Here is a 24,063-nt window from a genome sequence, read left to right as displayed (position 1 = left end):
TTGGTAAAACAAAAGTAATTAAACAACCGGAGTTAGTTTTTAATTGTACTCTTTCTCTCTCTTTCGCCTCTGTAATTATGTATATTCAAATTCGAATTTATATGAAAACTGGAACATAAATAAATTACTCTTATGAATACAAAATTTCACATTTCTCACTTTCCTTTTCAATTTGCGTTATGGAGTGAAATTTTCTCGTAGTTAAAATAAATTTTTCGTGTATGTTCTGCAATGTTAAAAAGTGATTAAACTTTTTTTTCTCTGCAATTTTGTTTGGAATTTATTTCGAGAAATATGCCCGCGAGTTTAGTCGACAAAAATATTTATATTTCGCGTTGAAAATGTTTTCTATTTATTGTAATTCAAAAGAAGGAGGGGAGAAAAAAAGATGAAAACAAATTTTATGCGAGAATGAAACGAAAGGAAAATAGTGGAAAATGACGAAATGTGTTAAAGGGGTTTTTCCCTATATTTACAGGATTTAGAGGTAGGCGATGCGCTTTAATTCCTCGTGGGAATCTATATCAGTCTATATACACAGATATAGAGGAATGGAGGCAGAAAGAAAGAGGGAGAGATTGAGAGTGAGAGAGAACAGATTGAAGCAATTCCCATGATCCTAAATCAGTCCTGACCCAACTTTCATCCTTGTACTATACAAGTTATTTCCACAAAGAGTGTTTCCACAGCTTCCCTTTAGTCGAGTAAATAATTGAGAGGATTAATCCGCTTCCTGACGATCTTAACCAACGCTCATTACAGTAATTCTGTCAATTTCAAAAACAATGAAAAAATGAGACAGTTTATCAGGTTTTTATGAAGGAAAACATTTTTTTACATTTTCAACTAAAGTTAAAATTAAAATTTATAGACACTGTCTGACGAAAACTATTTTTACTACTTAAAAAATAAAACAATTTTCTGGACTAAAAATTTCTCCTCTCACTAAATATAAATTATTAAGAGTCACTTTATTTTCTACTTATTTATATTGAAAGTTAAAACAAAACTATTTGTCTGACTGTAAAGTCCATGAACTACTGAAAAAGAAACTTTACAACTTCTTGTCTGATGCAAAATATATTTTATTACTTAGACTTTACTATTTTTTAGTATGAGTAATATTCTATAAAAAAATATTTGTCTGACTATAAATTTCTTAAACCACTGAAAGGAAAGTAAAATTTTTATGTCTGACTATTAATTTCATCTGAAGGAGAAATAAATATGTAAAACTTTATGTCTGACTATAAATTACTTGAACTACTGAACCAGACATAAAATTTATAATTTTATGTCTGACTATAAATTTCTTGAACTACTGTGCCAAATATAAAAATCTATAATTGTATGTCTGACTAAACAGTTCTTCGACTACTGACATATATTTTACGTCTGACTATAAATTTCTTGAACTACTGAACGAGAAATAAAAATTTAAAACTTTACATCTCATTCAATCTGCTTTTTTCTACATTCAGAACGCATTTGAAGGTAAAAATATTCTGTATGACTTAAGCCAATTTCTACTACTGAAATAGAAACATATTTGAATTTCAGAAGTTGTCTGACGATAAATTTCTTTTACTACTTATGCTAAAAGTAAAATTCATTTTTTTGTCTGACAAAATTTTATTTTTACTTCTAATGACTTTTCACTGTGAATTTGTATTCTTCTAGAAGGTAAAATATTTGTCTGACTATAAAAATCTTGAACTACTGAACGAAAAGTAGAAATTTGCAACTTTTTGTCTGACTCAATATATATTTTACCACTGTCACAAACAAACTAGAAATAAAAAATATTCTGTCTGACTGAAATTGATTTCTACTACTGAAAAGTAAGATTAACTGAATTTTTCACATTGCCTGAAGGTAAATTTCTTGTACTACTTATACTGACTAAATTTTGAAACATTGACTGATTTTTATTTTTACCACAAATAAATTTTTCCTTTAAATTTTTATTCTCTCAAAAAAGAGAAATATATTGTCTGAGTATTAAGATCTTGAACTTTGAAAAAATAAAAAAATTCTAACCTTATGTCTGACCAAATGTACTTTTTACTACTGTCACATAACAATTAAAGAGTTCTGTCTGATCAAAATTTACCTTATACTACTGTCGCAAGCAATTAGACATAATTACAAAATTAACGATATTTTGTCTGACTAAAACTTATTTCTACTACTGGAAATAAATTCAGTCTCACATTAACTGACTTATACTACTGAAATCGAAATAAAATTTATGTGTATATGCCCGACTGAAACTGACAGTTTACAACTGCTATCAAAATAAAATATATTTCCTGAAATGATTTTCCATGAATAATAAAAACGATTAAAATTGATTTTGAGTTAAGTTTACTCACAAAAAAGTGTGCAAAATTTTTTGTTCGTCTGAGTATAACCGATCGCTACTACTAACCGAAAAAAATTCCTTTTCTTTTGTCAGATATTTACTTTTATTTAATTCTAATATTTAGAAAAACAATATTTTTTCTTTAAACAAATATTTAATTTCCCTTTAAAAAAGAAAACTTTTTAATTTTCATTTTTGAAAAAATTATTCTTTTATCTTCAGAAAATTTTGTATTCATTTTCCATTGTAAGAATTATCTCAAAATTTATGTACCTATTTAAAAATATTAAATTTTAAGCTAAAAATTAAAAAAAAAAATTTTTTTCATGAAAAAATTGTTAATTTTCATCAAAAACAAATTACATTTGTACAAAAACAAATTACATTTGTCAATAAAAAATACTATTTAAATTAGAAGAATCGGAAATTATTTTTAATTTTTAAAGGGCAAAAAAAATTTACACTGGTTCATTTTTTTTTCAAAATAAAAAAAAATTTTTGGATGAGGAAAAAAATAGAGATTTATGTTGTAATGATAAAAAGAGTGGGAGGATTGCTATTGTACACGAGTGAAATGATATTTAATTTATTTAAATCATTAATTTATTAAATTTTATTAAATTATTAATGAAAAAATTTAAATTTTAAATATTAATTAGTAAATTAGTAAATTTATTTTTTATAAAATTTTTTAAAAGTTAATAATCAATTGATTTTTAAATTTAAATTTGAAATTTGAAAATCAATTGATAATTAATTTTAATAAATCAATTGATAATTGATTTTTAAATTTAAATTTGAAATTTGAAAATCAATTGATAATTAATTTATAAAAATTTATAAACTAAATTTACTAATATTAATGTAATAATATAACCTACTAATAATAATAAATTTTCTTTATATATTATTTTTTGTTATTTTATCTTGATTTTGAATATATTATACAATATTCTAACTGTGAGAGAGAAACAATATCTGATGTATTTCCAAATGTAGTTTGTATATAGTTTCGCTTTATGCTTTATGTAAATATTTCTCCTTCAACGAACTCGTTGTGTTTAATAATAATACAACAATAGAAAATGTCGAGTGGCATGATAGCTTCCATAAAATGAGCTTCTCGCTCATCTTGTCCTGGCAAAACTTGAGAATGATTAATCGCCACACAGAGAAAAAGATGAAAAATTTTATATGCTGACTGGACCATCTGCATCTCGAATATAATCCTCCTTTATATTATCTATATCTATATTTACATCTCCCTCGTACAATAAAACAGATATTATAAATTCAAAACATAGAGGAGAAAGTATAAAAAGTGCATATAAAAATTCTCCTCTTTAAATATAATATATCTATATATGTATATTAAAGTATTTTTTTCCTACAGAATAAAACATAATGAGATTCTCACTTTTGACAAAGAATTTTCTTTTTCTCTCAAATGCATTAAATACTACTTTCTTTTAAAAATGAAAGGAAAAATACAGGAAATTTTTTTTTTATCCTTTAGAAAAAAGTACTTTTTGATTTACGATGAAAAGTTTTTGTCGTAAAAAAAAGAAGTAATACAAGTGCAGAATATTGTTTGGTAAGAATAGAAGCAATTTTTTTCTGTTCAAAATAGAAGATAAAAAGAATATAAATATTTAGAAGAAAATGCAATTTGAGGAAAATTGAAATATGCTTCGACAGAAATTTTTCATTTTCTCTCAAATTATTAATACACCAAATTTGATAACAAATTGTTATGTTAATAACTAAATGTTATCAAATGTTATCTAATAATATAATCAAATAAAATGTTATGCTATAAAAATAGATAAAAAAAATTTTTTTAAAAATGTTTTTTCAACAATTTCTAATTATAAAAATTGTTTATAATAGAATAAACAATTTTTAAAGAAAAGAAAGAATTCTTTAAGAAAAGAATAAAATATTTACGATTGAAAAGAAAATTTTTCATCTAAATTGCAAATTAAAAATTATTGTTCTTGTTTTTGAAAAATTATTGTTTCTTGTGAAAAATAAATAATTTTTTTCCTAACATTTTTTTAATGTGTATTTTTCCATAAAATAAATTTTCTAAAAACTGTGCGACTAATTTACTTAATTGAGGGTAATTTAATACTTTTAATTTTTTCCCTGTGCGCGACTACATGATCTCGGTCTCACTTTTCAAATTAAGTTTCATTAGGGAAAGTAAACAAAGAACATAATAATAAAGTCTAGAAAAAAATATATGAATACAAGGAGTAAATATTTTATGTAATGAAAATGAATACGTGTATGTGTCTGGAAATATTTCACTTTTCTCTTTCTTTTGTCGAAAAAAAGAGAATTTCCAAAAAAGAAAAATCTAATTACAAAAAAAAAAGTGGAATTCAGTGTCCATTTATTTTGTATGACTAAGCTTATTACTTTTCTACTTTTTTTCTGAAAATTTAATTTTGAGAAAAAATCAGTAGTTAAAAATAAAAAAAAGTAAAGAAAATAATAAATAGTCTTTATTAAAAATTAGTTTTTTAAACAAAAATTTTTTTTTAATTTTGAGAAATTATTATTTTACAAAATAATTAAATTTTACCGAAAAAGAAAAATGCTTAAAGGAGAATTTTTTAATTTTATTCAAAAGATCATTTCGCTGCAAAGTCCTGGCAATATTTCTGTAAATAATTTTTCATCAGTTCTGAAATGAGAAAAAATCATCTCAAAAGTGGAGTGAGAGAGAGAGAAAGAGAGAAAAAAAAGATCTTTAACGTAAGCGACAAGGGTTATAAAATGGTTCGCGGTAAATCTCTTCCGTTTAAAGTCCAACCTATACGCTGGTAGTAAAACCGCTGATAAAACCGTATCACTCTCCTTGTGGAATAATGCCTCCCAGGTAAAATCGTGTCCGTCGTTTTAAAAAAGAAAAAAAACAGGAATAGGAGAAGAAGAAGAAAGTAAATCTGTACAATTTTTTACGATGTCAAACAAATTGAACACAAGATGCGCACTTTTAAAGTTGTCTGTCTTTTCTCTGACAAGTTCATCATTTTACTCGTGTACAATAATAATCCCCACCTCCGCCCCTTATATTATTTCAATTTAAAGTTGTAATTTTTTTTTCTGGGAAAAAAATTTTTTTTACTTCAGAAGAAATAGAAACGAAACAAAAAATTTTTTTTAATTTTTTTTTTTTTGCTTTTCGTAAAAAGAAAATATAGTTTTAAATTCTTTTCGTCAATAAATTTATTTTTTTTAAGCAGCAAAAATAATTTTTTTTTTGAGGTAAAATAAATAATTTTTCTAATGGAAAATTAGTAATAGCTTTTCCAATTGAAAATTAATAATAATTTTTACAATAGCAAATTAATAATAATTTTCCCAATGGAAAAATAATAATAATTTTCCCAAAGGAAAATTAATAATAATTTTCTCAAAGGAAAATTAATACTAATTTTCTCAAAGGAAAATTAATACCAATTTTTCCAATGGGAAATTAATAATAATTTTATGCCAAAGAAAAAAATAATTTTTTCAAAAAGGGAAATTCAATATTTTTTCGATAGGAAATTAAATATTTGTTCAAAGAAAAATCAAATACTTTTTTCGAATGAAAATAATTAATTTTGTAAAAAGGGAAAATAATAATGTTTCCAAAAGAGAATTAATAATTTTGCCTAGAAGAAAATATTTAATTTTTATTTACCAAACAGAATTTTATCAAGTTGGGAATAAGTTTAATATTTTTTAAGGAAATATTAATTTTCACGAATAAAAAGATTATTTTTCAAAAGGAAAATTAGTAATAATTTTTTTAGTTCAAAATATGTCTTAAATTGAAACGAATCATTTTTTATAAAAGAAAATATTTAATTGTATTAAAAATCGAAATTTGATTAAGAAGGGAAAGTTAATATATTTTCAAAGAAAAATTAGTTTTTCAAATTAAAAAATTAGTTTTTTAAAAGAAAATTAATAATTAACGAGAAGAAAAAAAATAATTTTCTAAAAAAAAATTAATAATTTTAGTCTAGAAGAATTTATTAAATTTTTTTACAAAAAAAAATTTTATCAAAAAGGAAAATTTAATATTTCTTCTAGGTAAAATTGATTTTCAGTTATAAAAATATAGTTTTTCAAAGGAAAATTAGTAATAATTTTGTAAACAAAAAAAAATAATCGTAAAATGGAATTTATCATTTTTTATAGAAGAAAATATGAAATTTTATTACAGAACGAAATTTTGTTAAGAAGGAAAATTTAATATATTTTTAAAGGAAAATTAGTTTTTTAAATAAAAAAATTAGTTTTTCAAAAAAAAAATAGTTTTTCAAAAGAAAATTAATAATTGTAGAGAAGTAAAAAGTTAATTTTCTCAAAACGAAATTAAAATAATTTTGTCAAAGCAAAAATCACAATTTTTAAAAATTCAAAATTAATAAATATTCAAAAAGGGAAAATTTATGAAAAATGTAAAAAAAAAACAATGTCTAATCATTTTTTCAAACGAAATTTAAGAATTTTCGTCAAACGCAAAATAATATAATTAATGACAGACATGGAAAAAAAATGCAAAGAATTACATACAAATGAAAAATTAGAGCAAAAAAAAAAATTCTCTCTAATGAAATAACGTGTGAAAAATTTTTAATATCAGAGAAATGAAAAAATAAAATTAAAAACTTACATTCAACGAGGCGACATTAATTGCACTTTACTCGCATTGAAACCTCAATGCAAATTTCACTTAATAACCCCGGATATTAACATTCGATGAATTCTCAAAATGATCGATATCTCAATGCTTTTTAAAAAAGAATAATCCAGAATTAATTACTCATCTCGCATAGATTAATTACATTGCGGAAAAATATTTTTTTATTTTTCTCTCATGCACAAATAAATTTTTTTGTTTTTTGAGACAATCGTTGAAGTATTTTTTTTGAAAAATAATTAAAATTAACGTTCACTAATTGTTAATATGATTTAGAAATAAGTGAAAAAATGATATAAAAAATAATAGATAATAAATTTCTTAATTTCATATTTTTATATTAAATAAATAAATGAATTAAATGTCAATTACAAAAACTTGAATTTACATGAAGAATTTTATCAAAATTTGTAAAAATAATTGAATCTTTCGAAAAATTGTATTAAAATTTTATATAGAAAATAATTTACTTCTAAAGATGAATTTTATTATATTCACGGAAATAATTGAATTTTTTCAAAGTATTTAATAAAATATTTTGAAAATACACTGAGAAAATTTTTTTGTAATCGAAAAGTAAACAGCCAACCAAAAAATTGTGTTTGATTTAAACATATTTTATAATTCAATGAAACCTAATTTTTATTGAATCAAACTTATTAGGTGTTGAATTAAAATTATTATGTTTAATTCAAAAACAATTTTTGGTTGACTGTTTAACGAAGATAATTACATTTGATTCAAGTATATTGTTTTCTTAGTGCCATTTTTTTCTAAGAATTTTATCTGAAATTGTTTTATTTGAAATTATTCCCAAATTGAAATTAATATTTGAAAATAAATAATTATTGTAATTAATATTTGAAAATAAAAATTTTTTGTAAATTAAATTAAATTTTTTGTAATTAAAATAATAATTAATAATTAAATTATATATTGAATATATTATATATTAAATTATTATTATTTGTTTTATTATACTAATTTTTGTCTTTATTACATTAATAATTAAATTTATAATAAAATTTACAAAATTTAAAAATATGAGATTTTATTATTTTTTTAGTTGAAGTAATTAACGCATGAATGTGTAATATTTCTTTTTCGTATAAAAAAATTGTGTTTGATAGTAAAAAGAAAATTGTAATTTATCGGAGGTTTTTATTTGTATTTTTTGCAGAAAGCACAGGAGAAGATGAGGATAACGTTAGGGGTGTGGAAAACCCTAATGAAGGGATTGGTAACGAGGTAGAATATCACTACCAGATGACAATGTCAGGTAGCTCAAGGGGCTACTCGACCGTGGGGGGTTATCCCCATGGGGTCGACCAACACCTCAACTTTGACCCTGAAGATCCACCGCCAGCTCCACCATCTATACAAACACAATCCACAATGCACTTTCTTGATAAGCCGGAAATCGACAAAAAAGTCAAGGTACAGAATTCAATCTATTCTGTAATATTATTTTCATTTTATTTCATTTTTTTCAATTTTTTCAATTTTTTTATTTCATTTTGAATTGAATTTTATTTTTCCTATTATTTTATTTTATTTTCAGTTTTTCATTTTTATCTCATTTTTATTTGACTTCCGTTATTTTCATTTTTGTTTGTATTTGTATTTGTATTTGTATTTGTATTTGTATTTGTATTTGTATTTGTATTTGCATTTGCATTTGTATTTTATTTGAATTTTATTTTTATTCTCGTCTTTATTTTTGTTTCTACCTTTATTATTTTTACTTTTATTTTTGTTTCTATTTTTATTTTTTACATTTAATTTTATTTTTATTATTACTTTTATTTTCATTCCTACTATTATACACATATTTTACTACTTTAAATATAAAAATTTTTAGTATGAAAATTGTTCTCGAATACAAGCAATATTTGTCTGACGATAAATTACTTAAACTACTGAACGAGAAGTTTGAATTTGTAACTTTATAACTGACTCAATATGCTTTTTACTACTGCCACAAATAATAAGACATTTAAATATTTTTTCTGATCACAACTAATTTTTACTATTGAAAAACGAATTTAAGTGAATGTTAAAAGTTGTCTGACAATAAATTGTTTTTACTACTTATTCTTAAAAAAAAATTAAATTTTTTGTCTGACTAAACTTTATTTTTACTACTAGTAACACTTCAACGTGAATTTTTATTTTTTCTGAATAAAAAATATTTGTCTGACTATAAATTACTTGAACTACTGCACGAGACAACAAAATTTTCAACTTTATGTCTGACTCAATATGCTTTTTCTGCTGCCACAAAGAATTAGGAATTAAAAAAATTAGTCTGACTCAAGCTATTTTTTATTACTAAAAAATAAAGTGAACTTTATAAGTTGTATGACAATAGATTTTTTTTTATTATTTATTATAAAAATAATTTAAAAAAATTTGTCTGACTGAATTTTATTTTTACTACGTACTCAAATTTTTATTTTCAATATTTTTATTTTTCCCGAATGAAAAAATTTGTCTGACTATAAAATACTTGACCTACTGAAAGAAATACAAAAATTTATAACTTTATGTCTGACTATAAAGTTCCTAAACTACTGATCAAGAAAAAAATGTTTATAACTTTATGTCTGACTATAAAGTTCTTAAACTACTCATCAAGAAATAAAAGTTTATAACTTTATGTCTGACTATAAAGTTCTTGAGCTACTGATCGAGACATAAGACACTCTAATTTTATGCCTGACTATAAAAGTTTTGAACTACCGAATGAGAAATAAAAATTTTATGTCTGACTATAATGTTCTTTAACTACTGAACGATAAATAGAAATTTGTAAATTTAATCAATCTGCTTTTTGCTACTGCTACAAAGAATTAGAAATTTAAAATATTCTGTCTGACTTAAGCTAGTTTCTACCACTGAAAAGTATAATTAAGTGAATTTTGAAAAGTTGTCTGACGCTAAATTTCTTTTACTACTTATGCTAAAAGTAAGTTTAATTTCTTTGTCTGACTAAATTTTATTTTTACTACTAATGACTCTTTTGTCTGACTCAATCTGTATTTTACTACTTTTAAAAACAAATTAGGCGTTACAAATTAAATTCTCTCTGACTAAAGATAAAAATAATTTCAAAAACTTCGTCTGACTATATTTTATTTTTACCACTCATGAATTTTTACTATTAAATGTTTTATTGTTTTTGATTAAAAAATATTTGTCTAAAAATGGAGTTCTTGAACTACTGAACGACTGAAACTTAATTTTACTACTGAAAAATAAACTTTCATGATCATGAATTTCAGTTTTATTATTCTTTTTATAATTTTTCACTATTTAATTTTTATGAACCAAAAACTTTATTTAGCCTCTCAAAATTTTATTTCCGAGAAAAAATTCTTATTTATTAAAATTAAATTCAATTAAAATCCAAATTTTAAATTTAGGAAAATTTACAACAGTTAATATTTCTACAAAAAAAATAAAAATTTAGTTTAAAGAATAAAACTCCTTAATTTTGCGTTCATAGTAAATTTTTTATAATCTACTGCAAAAATAAAATAAAATCGATTAAAAAAATTTAAATTTAAGTAAATTTAAATTTAAATTTTCTCAAATAAATTCTGAATACAATTTCCATAATAAATATAATTATTTTCGAAAAAAAAAATTAAAAAGAAATTTTTTTGCAATATAATAATCCTGCAATTTAATATTCCTGAATAATTATTGATTTAAAAATTTAAAATTGGAATTATCAACGATAAAGTTAAAAGATATGGCAATATTTTTCTCCTTTTTCTTTTTCGATTTAAAGGGGGAAAAAAAATTTAGCAATCACGGCCAATGTGCACTATAAGGGCAGATGTTTATTGAGGTGGGGAGGGGGAGGGAATTGCGAGCTAACGACGTTCTTACCTTTTGAATAAAAAAAGAGTGATAAAAAATATAGGAAGGGGGATTGAGTGCCAATCCAATTTACGCAAGTTGCCAGCAAGATATCTTAAGATTCGAATAAAGTTCTCTCTCTCTCTCTCTCTCTCTTCTGTACCCGAGCGCGTTTTTATTTCATTTTGTTTTGCTTCTTGGAAATTTTCCATTGGTTTTTCTTTTTATTCTATTACAAATGTCGAGCAGCTAAGACGTGGGAATATTAAATATTAAAACGTCGTAGTGATCAAAATAATATTATATTTTCTTTTTCTTTTTCTTTTCCTTTTTCTTTTTCTTTTTCTTTTCCTTTTTCTTTTTCTTTTTCTTTTTCTTTTTCTTTTTTCTTTTTCTTTTCTTTTTCTTTTTCTTTTTCTTTTTCTTTTTCTTTTCTTTTTCTTTTTCTCTTTTCTTTTTCTTTTTCTTTTCCTTTTTCTTTTTCTTTTTCTTTTCTTTTTCTTTTTCTTTTTCTTTTTCTTTTTCTTTTTCTTTTTCTTTTTCTTTTTCTTTTTCTTTTTCTTTTTCTTTTTCTTTTTCTTTTTCTTTTTCTTTTTCTTTTTCTTTTTCTATAAAGATTAAAAATTAATATTCCACATATAAGATTATCTTAAATAAATTTTATATATATTAGTTTTTTAATTGAGTTTTTTCATTTTTTTTTTTATTTAAATTTTTTTTTTAGCCAAAATTTTAACAAAATTTTCGAAACTCAATTTTCGACAAGCTTCTTCTCATTTCCTGCATACGTAATTCCCTTTGAGACTATACAAACTTCAATGTCCCAACAAGTTGTACTCTCTCCATACGTTGAACCTAAATTACCAGTTTAGTTGGAAGCAATTAGGAAAAAATACAAAATAAAAAGAACAACCAAAATTAACGAAGCTCTCTAATAGTATATACGATTTTTTGTAAACACAAAATAACACAATAATTTATTTTCTACACGATAATTTTTTATATTGTAAAAATTTATATTAAAAAAAAAAGATGTTTATTCGTCTTTATTTTTTTTAATAGAATTAATTTCAAAAATAGAAAAAGAATAAAAAAAAATAAAAAAATTCAAAAATCAAAAATAAATCAAAAATATTAATTTTTAAATAATTTAAACAAATAAATTATAAATACACATATACAGATGTGATATATAAACTTTTTTATTATATATATAATTAATTTACTATTACATAATTACTTTCCGCAAATTGCTACATAATTTATGTATTTTATTTTATGCTTTATATATATATTTTATTTTGTAAAACGAAAAATACATAAAATGTGACATAAAATGTGTGAAAGTTGAATATAATAATTATAATTTAAAGAGGTGAAATTAATTAAAAGTAATTGTTGTCTACAAAAAAAAGTGTACTGTCATATCTCTTATTTAATCACGATGAGCACGTTTTTTCAACATGCAAAGCTCGTTTATGAGATTTATTGCGTAGCAAAATAAAAAAAAAACAAGAAACAAACGACAAAAATTACGACTTAGGTCAGCTATGTATTATTGTATTTATACGAAATTGCTTTAATGAAATTTTTTTCCATCGAATTTTTTAAATTTGTGTCAGTAGTGTAAATTAATTTTTTCCTAAAGACTTTTTTGTTTTACGATTTTTTGGAAACACGATTTTTTAATTAACACAGTTGTACTTTATCGAGTGTAAATAATTCGATATTCAATAGTCGCATAAAAAAGATAAATAATTTTGTAATTTGTGATAATTAAAATTTATTTTTGCTGATAAAATTTTTTTTTATGTATATAGGTATTTTTAAAAAATGTATTTTATTTATTTTTTTATCAAAAAGAAAATTATGTTGCTTGACAGAAAATTTATAATTATCATTAAAATTAACGTAGCTCGCGAGATGGAAGGAAAAAAGAATAGAAAAATAAAAAAAAACAGACAAAAAGATCAAGTTCTTTAAATATAAAATTTAATTCAACTTTTTTATAATACACTTTATACTGCATGAATATAGTAATTCCATTTGAAAAGCACTTTATGTCACACATGGTGAGAAGTGAAAATAAAATTTTTCAACTTTTAAAAATAGAAACGGTCATCGTAGTTATTCTATTAAAACTTTTTTCTCACCTTTCTTTTTTTTTTTTTTTGTTCAAAATTGAAATTCGTACATTCAAACGTATGTGCATATTTGTTGCATCTAGTGACATATATCCATCACTTTGAATAATTGTCATCCTTGAACGTTATTTGTTGTCAACCCAACGACTAAAGCAGATGGTGACACTTTGAAAAAAGTTCTTCGGGAATTGCGTTTCAAAAATTTAATAAAAAGAAAAGAGAAAAATAAAAACTAACAAAAAGCTTTTTTGAAATCGAATTTTTATTTTAAAAAATAAATACACTGGATACTATTTATTTATTACTTATAGTAAAAAATAAATAAAATAAGATAATAACAAATACGAAAATAAATAAAACAATAAGTAAAATATTGTATTTTCTTTTCGTAACAATTGAATAATTAAATTAATTAAAAAATTAAAATAAATTAATTGATTAAATAAAAAAAAAATAAAAATAAAACTACTATAAAATAAAACTACTTATAAAAAAAATAAAATAAAAAAAATAAAAAATAAAAATACTTATTTATTACTTAGAGTAAAAAACTAATAAAATATATAATAAAAAAAATAATCAAAGAATAAATAAAAAATTCTCTTTTGTTTTTGTAAACAATTGAATGAAACATAATGAAAAAAATTTTATGAGTTTATATTCGAAGCACAATTTGCAATAATAAAACAAAAGCAAATAATTGTCAATAGTGGAAAATTGCGAAACTGAAAATAAACAAAATAAAAATGAATAAAATATGAGAAATATAAATGTGACTTCCTGTGGTATATTTGATTGTCGTGGTTATAAAGTGAAATAACAATTTTCCCAATTTTTTTGTTTGATGGGGGAGGGGGTAGAGACAAAGAGAGAAGGGAAAAAGGCGTGGCAAATTGAGATGGAGAAAAGGGGGTGCTTTGAGAGTCTATGAGACGATGATTAAACCTCTTGACTTTTGAATGACGACAAAAAGAAAAAAATGAAGGCCACTATCAAGAATAAGTGTTTACAGTGGCACACCTTAATTGTCAATGTGTACCACACCCTTCACTCACAATTTATTCATTATATATATAAAACACCCACCCTTCATTCATATCCTTAATATAAATATATAAATATCCTTAATATAAATTTAATATAAACTATAACCTAAAATGCCATTCACTTGTTTTTAATTTATTGTCTTTTTCTTAATTTTATTATATATTATTGTTTTTTTTTATATTATTGTAGATTTGCTCTCTTTTCAGTAGTATAAATCAGTTTTAGTCAGACAGAATGTACAATTTTTTCTGGAGGGTGGTTCAAGTAATAAATGGACGATCTGTGAAGAAAAAATAAATTGTTTCGTCTTATCTTATGTTCGATAGACATTTTCACTTGTTTATGTTATTAGTAGTGGAAGACGACATTTAGTCAGACTTAATATAAATATTTTTCATCAGTAGTGAAAGTAAATTTTTGTCAGGCTTTTTTAAATAGGATTTTTTGATAGTATTCCAAGAGACCAGGAAGTAGAAATGGACATTTTGGTCAGACGATATTTATTCTCCTATATTAGTAGTAATGACAAGTTATAGTCAGACAATTTTTTTAGATGGCATGATTTTTAACTTCTTGAATTAGTAGTAATGGTAATTATTGGTCAGACATAATTTTCACCTTTTCAAAACAGTGATAAAGATAATTTTTAGTCAGACATAATTTGTATCTTCTTGAATTAGTAGTAATGGTAGTTATTAGTCAGACATAATTTTTATCTTCTTGAATTAGAAGTAGAATCAATTATTAGTCAGACATAATTTTTACCTTCTGAAATCAGTAGTAAAGTAATTTAGTAATTTAGTAATTTTTAATCAGGCATAATTTTTATCTTCTTGAATTAGTAGAAAAGACCAATTTTTGTCAGACATAATTTTTATCTTTCTGAATTAGTAGTAATCGCAATTTTTAGTCAGACATAATTTTCATCTTCTTGAATTAGTAGTAGAACCAATTATTAGTCAGACATAATTTTCACCTTCTCAGAACAGTGATAAAGGCAATTTTGAGTCAGGCATTAATTTTTATATTCTTGAATAATTAGTAGAGATGACAATTTTTAGTCAGACTTAATTTTTATCTTCTTGAATTAGTAGTAATCGCAATTTTTAGTCAGACATAATTTTCACATTCTAAAATCAGTAGTAAAGTCAATTTTTAATCAGGCATAATTTTTATCTTCTTGAATTAGTAGAAAAGACCAATTTTAGTCAGACATAATTTTTATCTTCCGGAATTAGTAGTAATCGCAATTTTTAGTCAGACATAATTTTCATCTTCTTGAATTAGTAGTAGAACCAATTATTAGTCAGACATAATTTTCACCTTCTCAGAACAGTGATAAAGGCAATTTTGAGTCAGGCATTAATTTTTATATTCTTGAATAATTAGTAGAGATGACAATTTTTAGTCAGACTTAATTTTTATCTTCTTGAATTAGTAGTAATCGCAATTTTTAGTCAGACTTAATTTTTATCTTCTTGAATTAGTAGTAATCGCAATTTTTAGTCAGACATAATTTTCACATTCTAAAATCAGTAGTAAAGTCAATTTTTAATCAGGCATAATTTTTATCTTCTTGAATTAGTAGAAAAGACCAATTTTAGTCAGACATAATTTTTATCTTCCGGAATTAGTAGTAATCGCAATTTTTAGTCAGACATAATTTTCATCTTCTTGAATTAGTAGTAGAACCAATTATTAGTCAGACATAATTTTTATCTTCTTGAATTAGTAGTAGAACCAATTATTAGTCAGACATAATTTTCACCTACTCAGAACAGTGATAAAGGCAATTTTGAGTCAGGCATTAATTTTTATATTCTTGAATAATTAGTAGAGATGACAATTTTTAGTCAGACTTAATTTTTATCTTCTTGAATTAGTAGAGATGACAATTTTTAGTCAGACATAATTTTTATCTTCTTGAATTAGTAGTAGAACCAATTAGTAGTCAGACATAATTTTCACCTTCTGGAATCAGTAGTAAAGTCAATTTTTAATCAGGCATAATTTTTATCTTCTTGAATTTGTAGAAATGATAAATTTTAGTCAGACATATTTTTTATCTTCTTGAATTAGTAGTAGAACAAATTTTTAGTCAGACATACATTTCCCCTTCTCAGAACAGTAATAAAGTCAATTTTTAGTCAAACATAATTTTTATCTTCTTCAATCAGTAGTAATGGCAATTATTAGTCAGACATAATTTTTATCTCATTGAATCAGTAGTAAAGACAATTATCTCTAAACAAATTTTTTTCATTATTTTTAGTAGTAAGATTAAGTAGTTTAAACCAATTATAGTCAAACTTTGCTCAGCAGTAAAATACAAATTTTCTTGTTTTCTTAATAAAAAGAAGTAACATTAGTGGTAGTATAGTAAAGTTCAATTTTGGTTAGACAGTAAAATCTTGTTTTCTCCTTCTTTTTTCTTGTACTAAAAAATTAATCCAATAGAAATAATTGCATTTATTTTTTTTCTAATTTCAAATATTTTTCTTCTTTCTTTTCTTTTTTCTTTTCTTTATTTTCTCTCTTTTTTTCTTTTCTTTATTTTTTCTCTTTTTCTCTTTCCTTCCTTTTTTCCTTTCGTTTCTTTTTTCACATTTTTTTCCCCTCTTTTTTTCTGTCATACTTTCGCATCGATGGTTACAAGAAATCAACTCGCGTTGGACAATGAAGAACCATTTCCACGTTTAATTGATTTCCGTCTATTCGTTGCTCTGAATTCTGAACAAGCCGAATATGTAGACCGTAAGGGATAACGGACGAATCGAAATGCGACTTTATTTGTAATTGAAAAGCAAGAAAAGTGGAGAAAGTTCAATTGAAAATTGTACCCTATTCGAAAATTGTAAAAGCCTAAAAGTCCCTTTTCGTTTTCCTTTTCTCTCATTTTTTTTTTTATTTTTCCTCTCCTTCTATTAATTTCAGTAATATTATCCCATAACTCAACTGGTATTGAAAAAGTTAAACAAAATTTACTATTTGATAAATTATTTTTTAAATAAAAATAGAAAAAATTTTTTTCTTGTCTTTTCTATTTTATTATTTATATTTATCTATTTCTGTTTATTTACTTTCCTTCATTTATTAATTAAAAATTAATTGAATATTAATTATTAATTCTGAATTATAGTTCATTAATTATTTAATAGCTGTACTGCTTATGTATTTACTTTTTTTTTATTTTAAATAAAAAATGTTTTTTTTTTTAATTCAAGTCCAGTTGAATAAACAACTAAATGAATTTATGCAGTAAATTTTATCATTTTTTATTTCTTGCTTTTATTTATTTATTTATTTTTATTTTTGGTGCTTTTAAACAATTATTGAGAAATAATTATTAATTTTTCAGAGAAAATTATTTAAACATGAATAATTATTGAGAAATAATTATTAAAATATTATTAATATTGAGAAATAATTATTAAAATATTATTAATATTGATAAATAATTATTATGAATTATTATTAATATTTTTTTTGAGAAATGAATGTTAGAAATCTATTTTTCTTCCAAAAATTTATATATTTATATTTTTCTATATTTTCTTATCTTTGAATTTTCATTCCTGTCAACAATGTTTGTTGTGTAATTGACAGAGAAAAATTAGTTTCATTGTTAAATTTATTTTCAACAATAATAATAATTAAATAGTGACAGAATATATCAAGGGTTTCTACCTGAGTGACAAATGCAGAAGAGGTCAATCACAACAAAGGCGACACGATTACAATAGTGAATAAACAAATAGAGGGAAAAGGAAAATTGCCAATCTATGAAAATAATAAAAAATATAATTTTACTTTTAGTCACTTTTATAAATTAAAATATAATTTTTGTCAACTTATAAATTAAAAATGCAATTTTTATATTATATTTTATTTATATTTTAATTTTATATATTAAATTATAATTTTAATCACTTTATAAATAATTACTATGCGAGAATATTTAACACTCATTAATTTTTTTTTAATTTTTTTTTTAATTTATTTTTTAATTAACACTCATTAATCATTATTTGCAAAATGAAAATGAAATTTTTAAATTACATACAAAATCAATTTTCCTCCTCTATTTCTGTTTCTTTCCATTTTCTTCAATTCAAATTTTATTAATTGAGTTATTTTTTCTTTTATCTTGTTATTGATTCAGAGACACAGTATTCATGGCATGATGGAGGAGGAGAACGTGATAAGGCCTCACCAGGAAATGGGAAGTCTCTCATTAGATGAAAAGAAATTTCTCCTAGCTGTTGAACGTGGAGATGTGGCTTCAGTCAGAAGGTATTTCTATTTTTAAATCAAAGACAATTTCTATTTCTCATTTCTATTAGGAACATTTTTTTTTCTTCACTTATTTGCTCTTATATATATATATATATAAAAATTTCAAAAAAACTATTTTTTTAATTACATTTAGTTTAAGTTGTAACTCTCTTAAATTTTTTTTCAAAAGAAAAAAATTAATACAAAATAATTTTTTTTTGTCAATAAAAAATTAGAATAAAAAAATACATATAAAGTGGAAAAAATTATTGGAATAATTTATTTCTTTTACTTTTTTGAAAATAATTTTTCCAATATCTGTATAAAAATAAATTTTTCAATTGTCCTATTTGAAATCTGTCAATTACGTGGAGTTTTTCATTTTCTTTTTTTTATCTAAAGTATCTGCATTCAAAAAGAACTTGATATTTCCACTTAAAAAATATTCAGACTTGGATGTCTTCATTATAAAAACATGAAAACTTCAAAGCTATAAAAGTTAAATTCATTAAAACCTCAAAGCATTCATTTTCAAGGCACACTGACTCTCTTTTTAATTAAAATTTCCCTTCTCTCACTCACCCACTGAATGACAATCTTAATTCTCTGATTTTCTATGTCTTAAAAGCAAAAAGCCAATTTAAACATTTCATTTCTTTTGTGAAAATCAAGATCCGGAAATAGTCACATTAAAATGTCAACGTATACCTATACATACATGAAAAACTAAAAACTTTCCCTCACGTTTCTATTTCGTTAATTTTTTGATATTTCAGATTTTTTTTATTTTAATTTCCCGCTTTGTTCTCAATTTATTTTTTTATTTTTATTATGTTTTTCTATTTTTTACTTTTGTATTCTTCCTTCATTTCTTTATTTATTTTATCTATTTTATAATTAAATAAATATTTATAATAAATTTTATAAATAAATAAATAATTATAATATTTAATTATTTTATTTCTTTTGCTTTTTTATATTATTCATTTTTTTTTTTTTGAGATTTTCAACGTTATTTTTTTTTTATTTAGATTATTTATATTTTATTTATTTATTATTTATTTTTCTAATTATTTATTACTAACGTGCTTATAAGAAAACGCCCTTTGTTTATTCTTCAATTTTTTTCATTGTATTTATTACAATTTGATTCGATTTCTTCTTGATTTTATTAATTTAGTTTGAATTTATTTTTGTATTTATTGTAATACACTTCAATTTATATATTTATTTTCTTAAAATTTTATGTAAATTTTTAATAATTTATATAAGAAAACACAGAATTTTTAATTTATTAATTTATAGAATTGTCTACTTTGCTTTTATCTTTAAAGAACATTTTAATTTTTATGTCTATTTAAAATTTATTTTTTTTGAAAATATAATTTTATTTTATTTTCTCTTCTATTTCTATTCGACGGACGATTTGTTATTTTCCGGTTTGTGAGGAATTAAAATCCACGCCCCCTTCTTAATATAACCAACGAAATATAATTATTCGAGAATAAACACCGCAACGGGTCGCAGTCGTGAATTGTATCCTTATGTGATATGTTGTGTTTTAATTTTGTCCCTTTGTGACCCTTCTGAACACACCTTTTATAAAAATTTCGTGTCTTCCATTTTTATATCTCTCTCCCTCTGTGACTGAATCTACGTTTAAAGAGCCAAAAAATTCTCGTTAAAAATTTTCATTGTTCATTAAAATCTCTTCATCTTTTTCCAACGTATATAACAATGGTAACTAATTTTCTATTCTTAATTATAAGTACGCTTTTTATTACAATTCACTGTTAATTTTAATTTTCCCTTTTGAAAAAGTTCTTGATTTTTTATACATCAATTTTTATATATTTTTTACTGTTTTATTTTTTGTTTTATTTTTCAATTTTATTTTTTTACTTTTATTAATTCTTTCATCGATTTCACTTTTTTGAATCTTTCTAAATTTTTATTATTCTTTTTATTGATTTTAATTTCATTGATTTCGCTTTTCTTGATTTTTTTATTTTTTATTATTTTTTTTTTGTTGATTTTATTTTTATTTATTTCAATTATTTTATTTGTTAAAATTTTCATACTTATTTCGTATTTATTTTATATTTACTCTTTTTGTACTTTAAATTTATTTATCTATTTCAATTGTTTAAATTTTTGTATCTAATTTTATTTTTTCTTGATATTTTATTTTTAAATTCTTTATTTATTTTCTCTCTAACAAAGTTCAAGACTTCATTTTACATCAATTTTTATAGAATAAGTATTGGATTTCTATTTAAAGATTTTTCATAGAAGAAATAAATAACATAAAAAGGTTGAAAGCTTTTTTATTTTGTTAACTTATTTTTAATTTTATTTACTTTTTACTTCTTTTTTTTATTATTCAATTTTTTTAAACTGAAACATTATTTGAAATAACTTTTTTACTTCTAGAAATTTTAATTAATTTTTGCAAAGTTTTTTAAAATTCATTTAGAAAAAATTTGTATTTTGAAAAACGACGCTAGTCTGCATTAGTCAACAAATAATTGAATTCTTGCGGAAGATTTTACATTTTATAAAAATAATTTAATTGTTTTGAAGAATTTTCTAATTTATATTATTGAAAATTATTTTTTTTAAAATTCTTTAAAATAATTTAATTGTTTTGAACAATTTATTTCAATTAATTATAATTAATTGTAATCATTAATTTAACTATTAAATTATATTAAAAATTATTCATAGAAAATTTAATTCTTTCAAACAAATTTATTAGAGTTTTTCTAAATAATTACATTTTTTTTCTTAATAATCTAATTATATTTCGTAAAAAAAATGTAATTTTTTAAAAATAATTTTAATTGAAAATTTTAAAAATAATTGAAATTTACAAAGAATTTTATTAAAAACTTTTAAGAACAATTGAATTGTTTAAAAAATTATATTACAATTTTTAAAAATAATTGAACCTATTAGAGAAATTTTATTGCAATTATCTTGAAAATAATTGAATTTTTTCCTATAGAAATTTTATTAAAATTGTATTGAAAATAATTGAATTTCTCAGAAGAATTTTATCAGAATTGTGAAAAATAATTGAATTTTTATTAAAACTCTTGAAAATAATTGAACCTGTTAGTGAAATTTTATTGAAATTATCTTGAATATAATTGAATTTTTTCTTATATAGAAATTTTATTATAATTGTATTAAAAATAATTTAATTTCTCAGAAGAATTTTATCAGAATTGTTGAAAATAATTCAATTTTTATTAAAACTCTTAAAAATAATTGAATTTATTTAAATAATATTTTTTTTCATTTAATAGTTTCGAAGAATTTTATATGAATTGTTGAAAATAATTGAATTTTTTGAAGGAATTTTATTTAAAACGATTTAAAAATATTGATTTTTTTAAAAGAATTTCATCAAAATTGTCGAAGATAATTGAATTTGTATCTTGAAAATATAATATAATATAATATAATATAATATAATATAATATAATATAATATAATATAATATAATATATAATATAATAATTTTATTATTTATGAAAATATTCTAATCTTTAGAAGAATTTTCTTATTTATGAAAATAATTAAATTTTTGCAGAGGATTTTATAATTCATAAAAATAATTTAATTGTTTTGAAGAATTTTATCTGAATTCTTGAAAATAATTGAATTTTTTGAAGGAATTTTATTAAAAAAAACTTAAAAATAATGATTTTTTTAAAAGAATTTCATCAAAATTATCGAAGATAATTGAATTTCTTTAAAATTCTTGAAAATAATTGAATTTAATTAATATTTTTTTAAATAATTGTATTCTTTCGAGAAATTTTATTAAAAATAATTGAATTCCTCCAAAACATATTATTATTATTTATGAAAATATTTTAATTTTGATAAGAATTTTCTTATTTATGAAAATAATTAAACTCTTGCAGAGGATTTTACAATTCATAAAAAAAATTTAATTGTTTCAAATAATTTTCTCTGAATTGTTGAAAATAATTGAATTTTTTGAAGGAATTTTATTTAAAAATTTGAAAATAATAACTTTTAAAAAGAATTTCATCAAAATTGTCGTAAATATAATTAAATTTATATGGTAATTCTTAAAAATAATCAAATTGAATTAATATTTTTTAAAATAATTGAATTCTTTCTAAAAAAATGTAATTAAAATTATTGTATTGAAAATAATTTAATTCTTGGCATGATTTTTTTTTTAAATTCTTTAAAATAATTTAATTGTTTTGAAGAATTTATTTCAATTAATTACAATTAATTGTAATTAATAACTTTTCTATTAAATTATATTAAAAATTATTCATAGAAGATTTTATTAAAATTGTATTTAAAATTCTTGAATATAAAATTGCTCTAAACAATAATATGTATGAGGATAATGAAATTCTTGCGAAAATAAGTGAATTCTTTAAATTTTGAATCTGTAATCATTCGAAAATTGATGTTTATTCTTGAAAATATAAAATTTCTAAATTTTCAAAATAATAATAAATATAATCATTTGCTAGTAAATTAATATTTTATTTAATATTAAATTATTGTTTACTTATTAATAAACGGTCTTTTTTTAATTTTTTTTCATTTGTAAACGGTTTTTTTTGTCTTTAATAGTGTAAATTATCTTTTTATCATTTCCTAGTAAATTAATAATTTATTTAAAATTAAATTATTGTTTACCTATTTATAAACGGTGTTTTTAAAATTTTTTCTATTTGTAAACTGTTTTTTTATTTGTTTTCCCTATTTTTTCTTTAATTAATTACATTTTATTTGCGTACCCACGGCGGCAATAATTGTTGAAGCATAAAGCAGATCGTTTGTTGAATGTATTGTTGCAGAATGTTGCAGAGGGCCCAGGAGACAGATTACATAAATGTAAATTGTGTCGATCCGTTAGGAAGGACTGCGCTGCTTATGGCGATAGATAACGAGAATTTGGAAATGGTGGAGCTGCTGATAGAATATAAAGTGGACACAAAAGACGCGTTACTTCATGCGATATCGGAGGAATTCGTTGAAGCTGTTGAGGTCCTTTTGGAACACGAGGAAACCATTCCACGGGCAAGTGGAGCACCACACGTAAGCAGTCCCGTATCGCCTGCTGCTTGCAATATGCCCGATTGTAGTCTTGTACGTAGTTTCACTATCAAATTTTTAATCTTTCTCTTAATTATTATTCATCCATCTCATCGTCCTCTTGATCAATGCCTATTAATCAATTTCTATTTTTCAATTATTTTTTTTTGTTAATTAATTAATTACTTTACTTTATACTAAAAATAAAATTTTTTTAATTATTTAACAAAATTTTTATATATATCTTCCCAATAATGCAATTATTTTCATAAATAATAAAATTCTTCTAAGGAATCTAATTATTTTTGAAAATTTTAATTAAATTCTTTGTAACTATTTAATTATTTTCATAAAGAATAAAATTCATCGCAGGATTTTAATTTTAATTTCTCGAAAAATCAATTATTTAAAAAAAAATATTTTTTCAAAATTCTTTGGAAGAATTCAATTATTGACAAAAAAAATATTAGAATTTTTCACAGGAATTCAATTATTTTCAAAGATTTTAATAAAATTGTTCGAAAGAAATCAATTATTTTAAATAAAATTTTAATTAATTTTTT

General features: G+C 21.8%; 1 protein-coding gene across 10 annotated transcripts in view; it reads left to right on the top strand.

The window, feature by feature from the left end:
• The window catches only part of LOC122512482 (transient receptor potential-gamma protein), a 227,031-nt gene that overhangs the window by 167,631 nt on the left and 35,337 nt on the right, over positions 1-24,063 (top strand). For 6 of the 10 annotated variants that reach the window (XM_043628339.1, XM_043628332.1, XM_043628336.1 and 3 more), the window contains exons 3-5: positions 8,251-8,507; positions 18,291-18,421; positions 23,263-23,554. In XM_043628339.1, coding sequence (XP_043484274.1) covers positions 8,337-8,507; positions 18,291-18,421; positions 23,263-23,554 — 594 coding nt within the window. In that variant the 5' untranslated portion in view covers positions 8,251-8,336. Of the gene's footprint in view, positions 1-8,250; positions 8,508-18,290; positions 18,422-19,957; positions 20,144-23,262; positions 23,555-24,063 lie in introns of those variants that run through there. The other 4 variants (XM_043628340.1, XM_043628337.1, XM_043628335.1 and 1 more) reach the window with 2 other exon arrangements.

Source organism: Leptopilina heterotoma, unplaced genomic scaffold, assembly GCF_015476425.1.
Source record: "Leptopilina heterotoma isolate Lh14 unplaced genomic scaffold, ASM1547642v1 Lhet_99, whole genome shotgun sequence".
Classification (NCBI taxonomy): Eukaryota; Metazoa; Arthropoda; class Insecta; order Hymenoptera; family Figitidae; genus Leptopilina; species Leptopilina heterotoma.
Note: the sequence above shows the minus strand (reverse complement) of the source record. Positions and strands in the feature narration are given on the sequence as shown.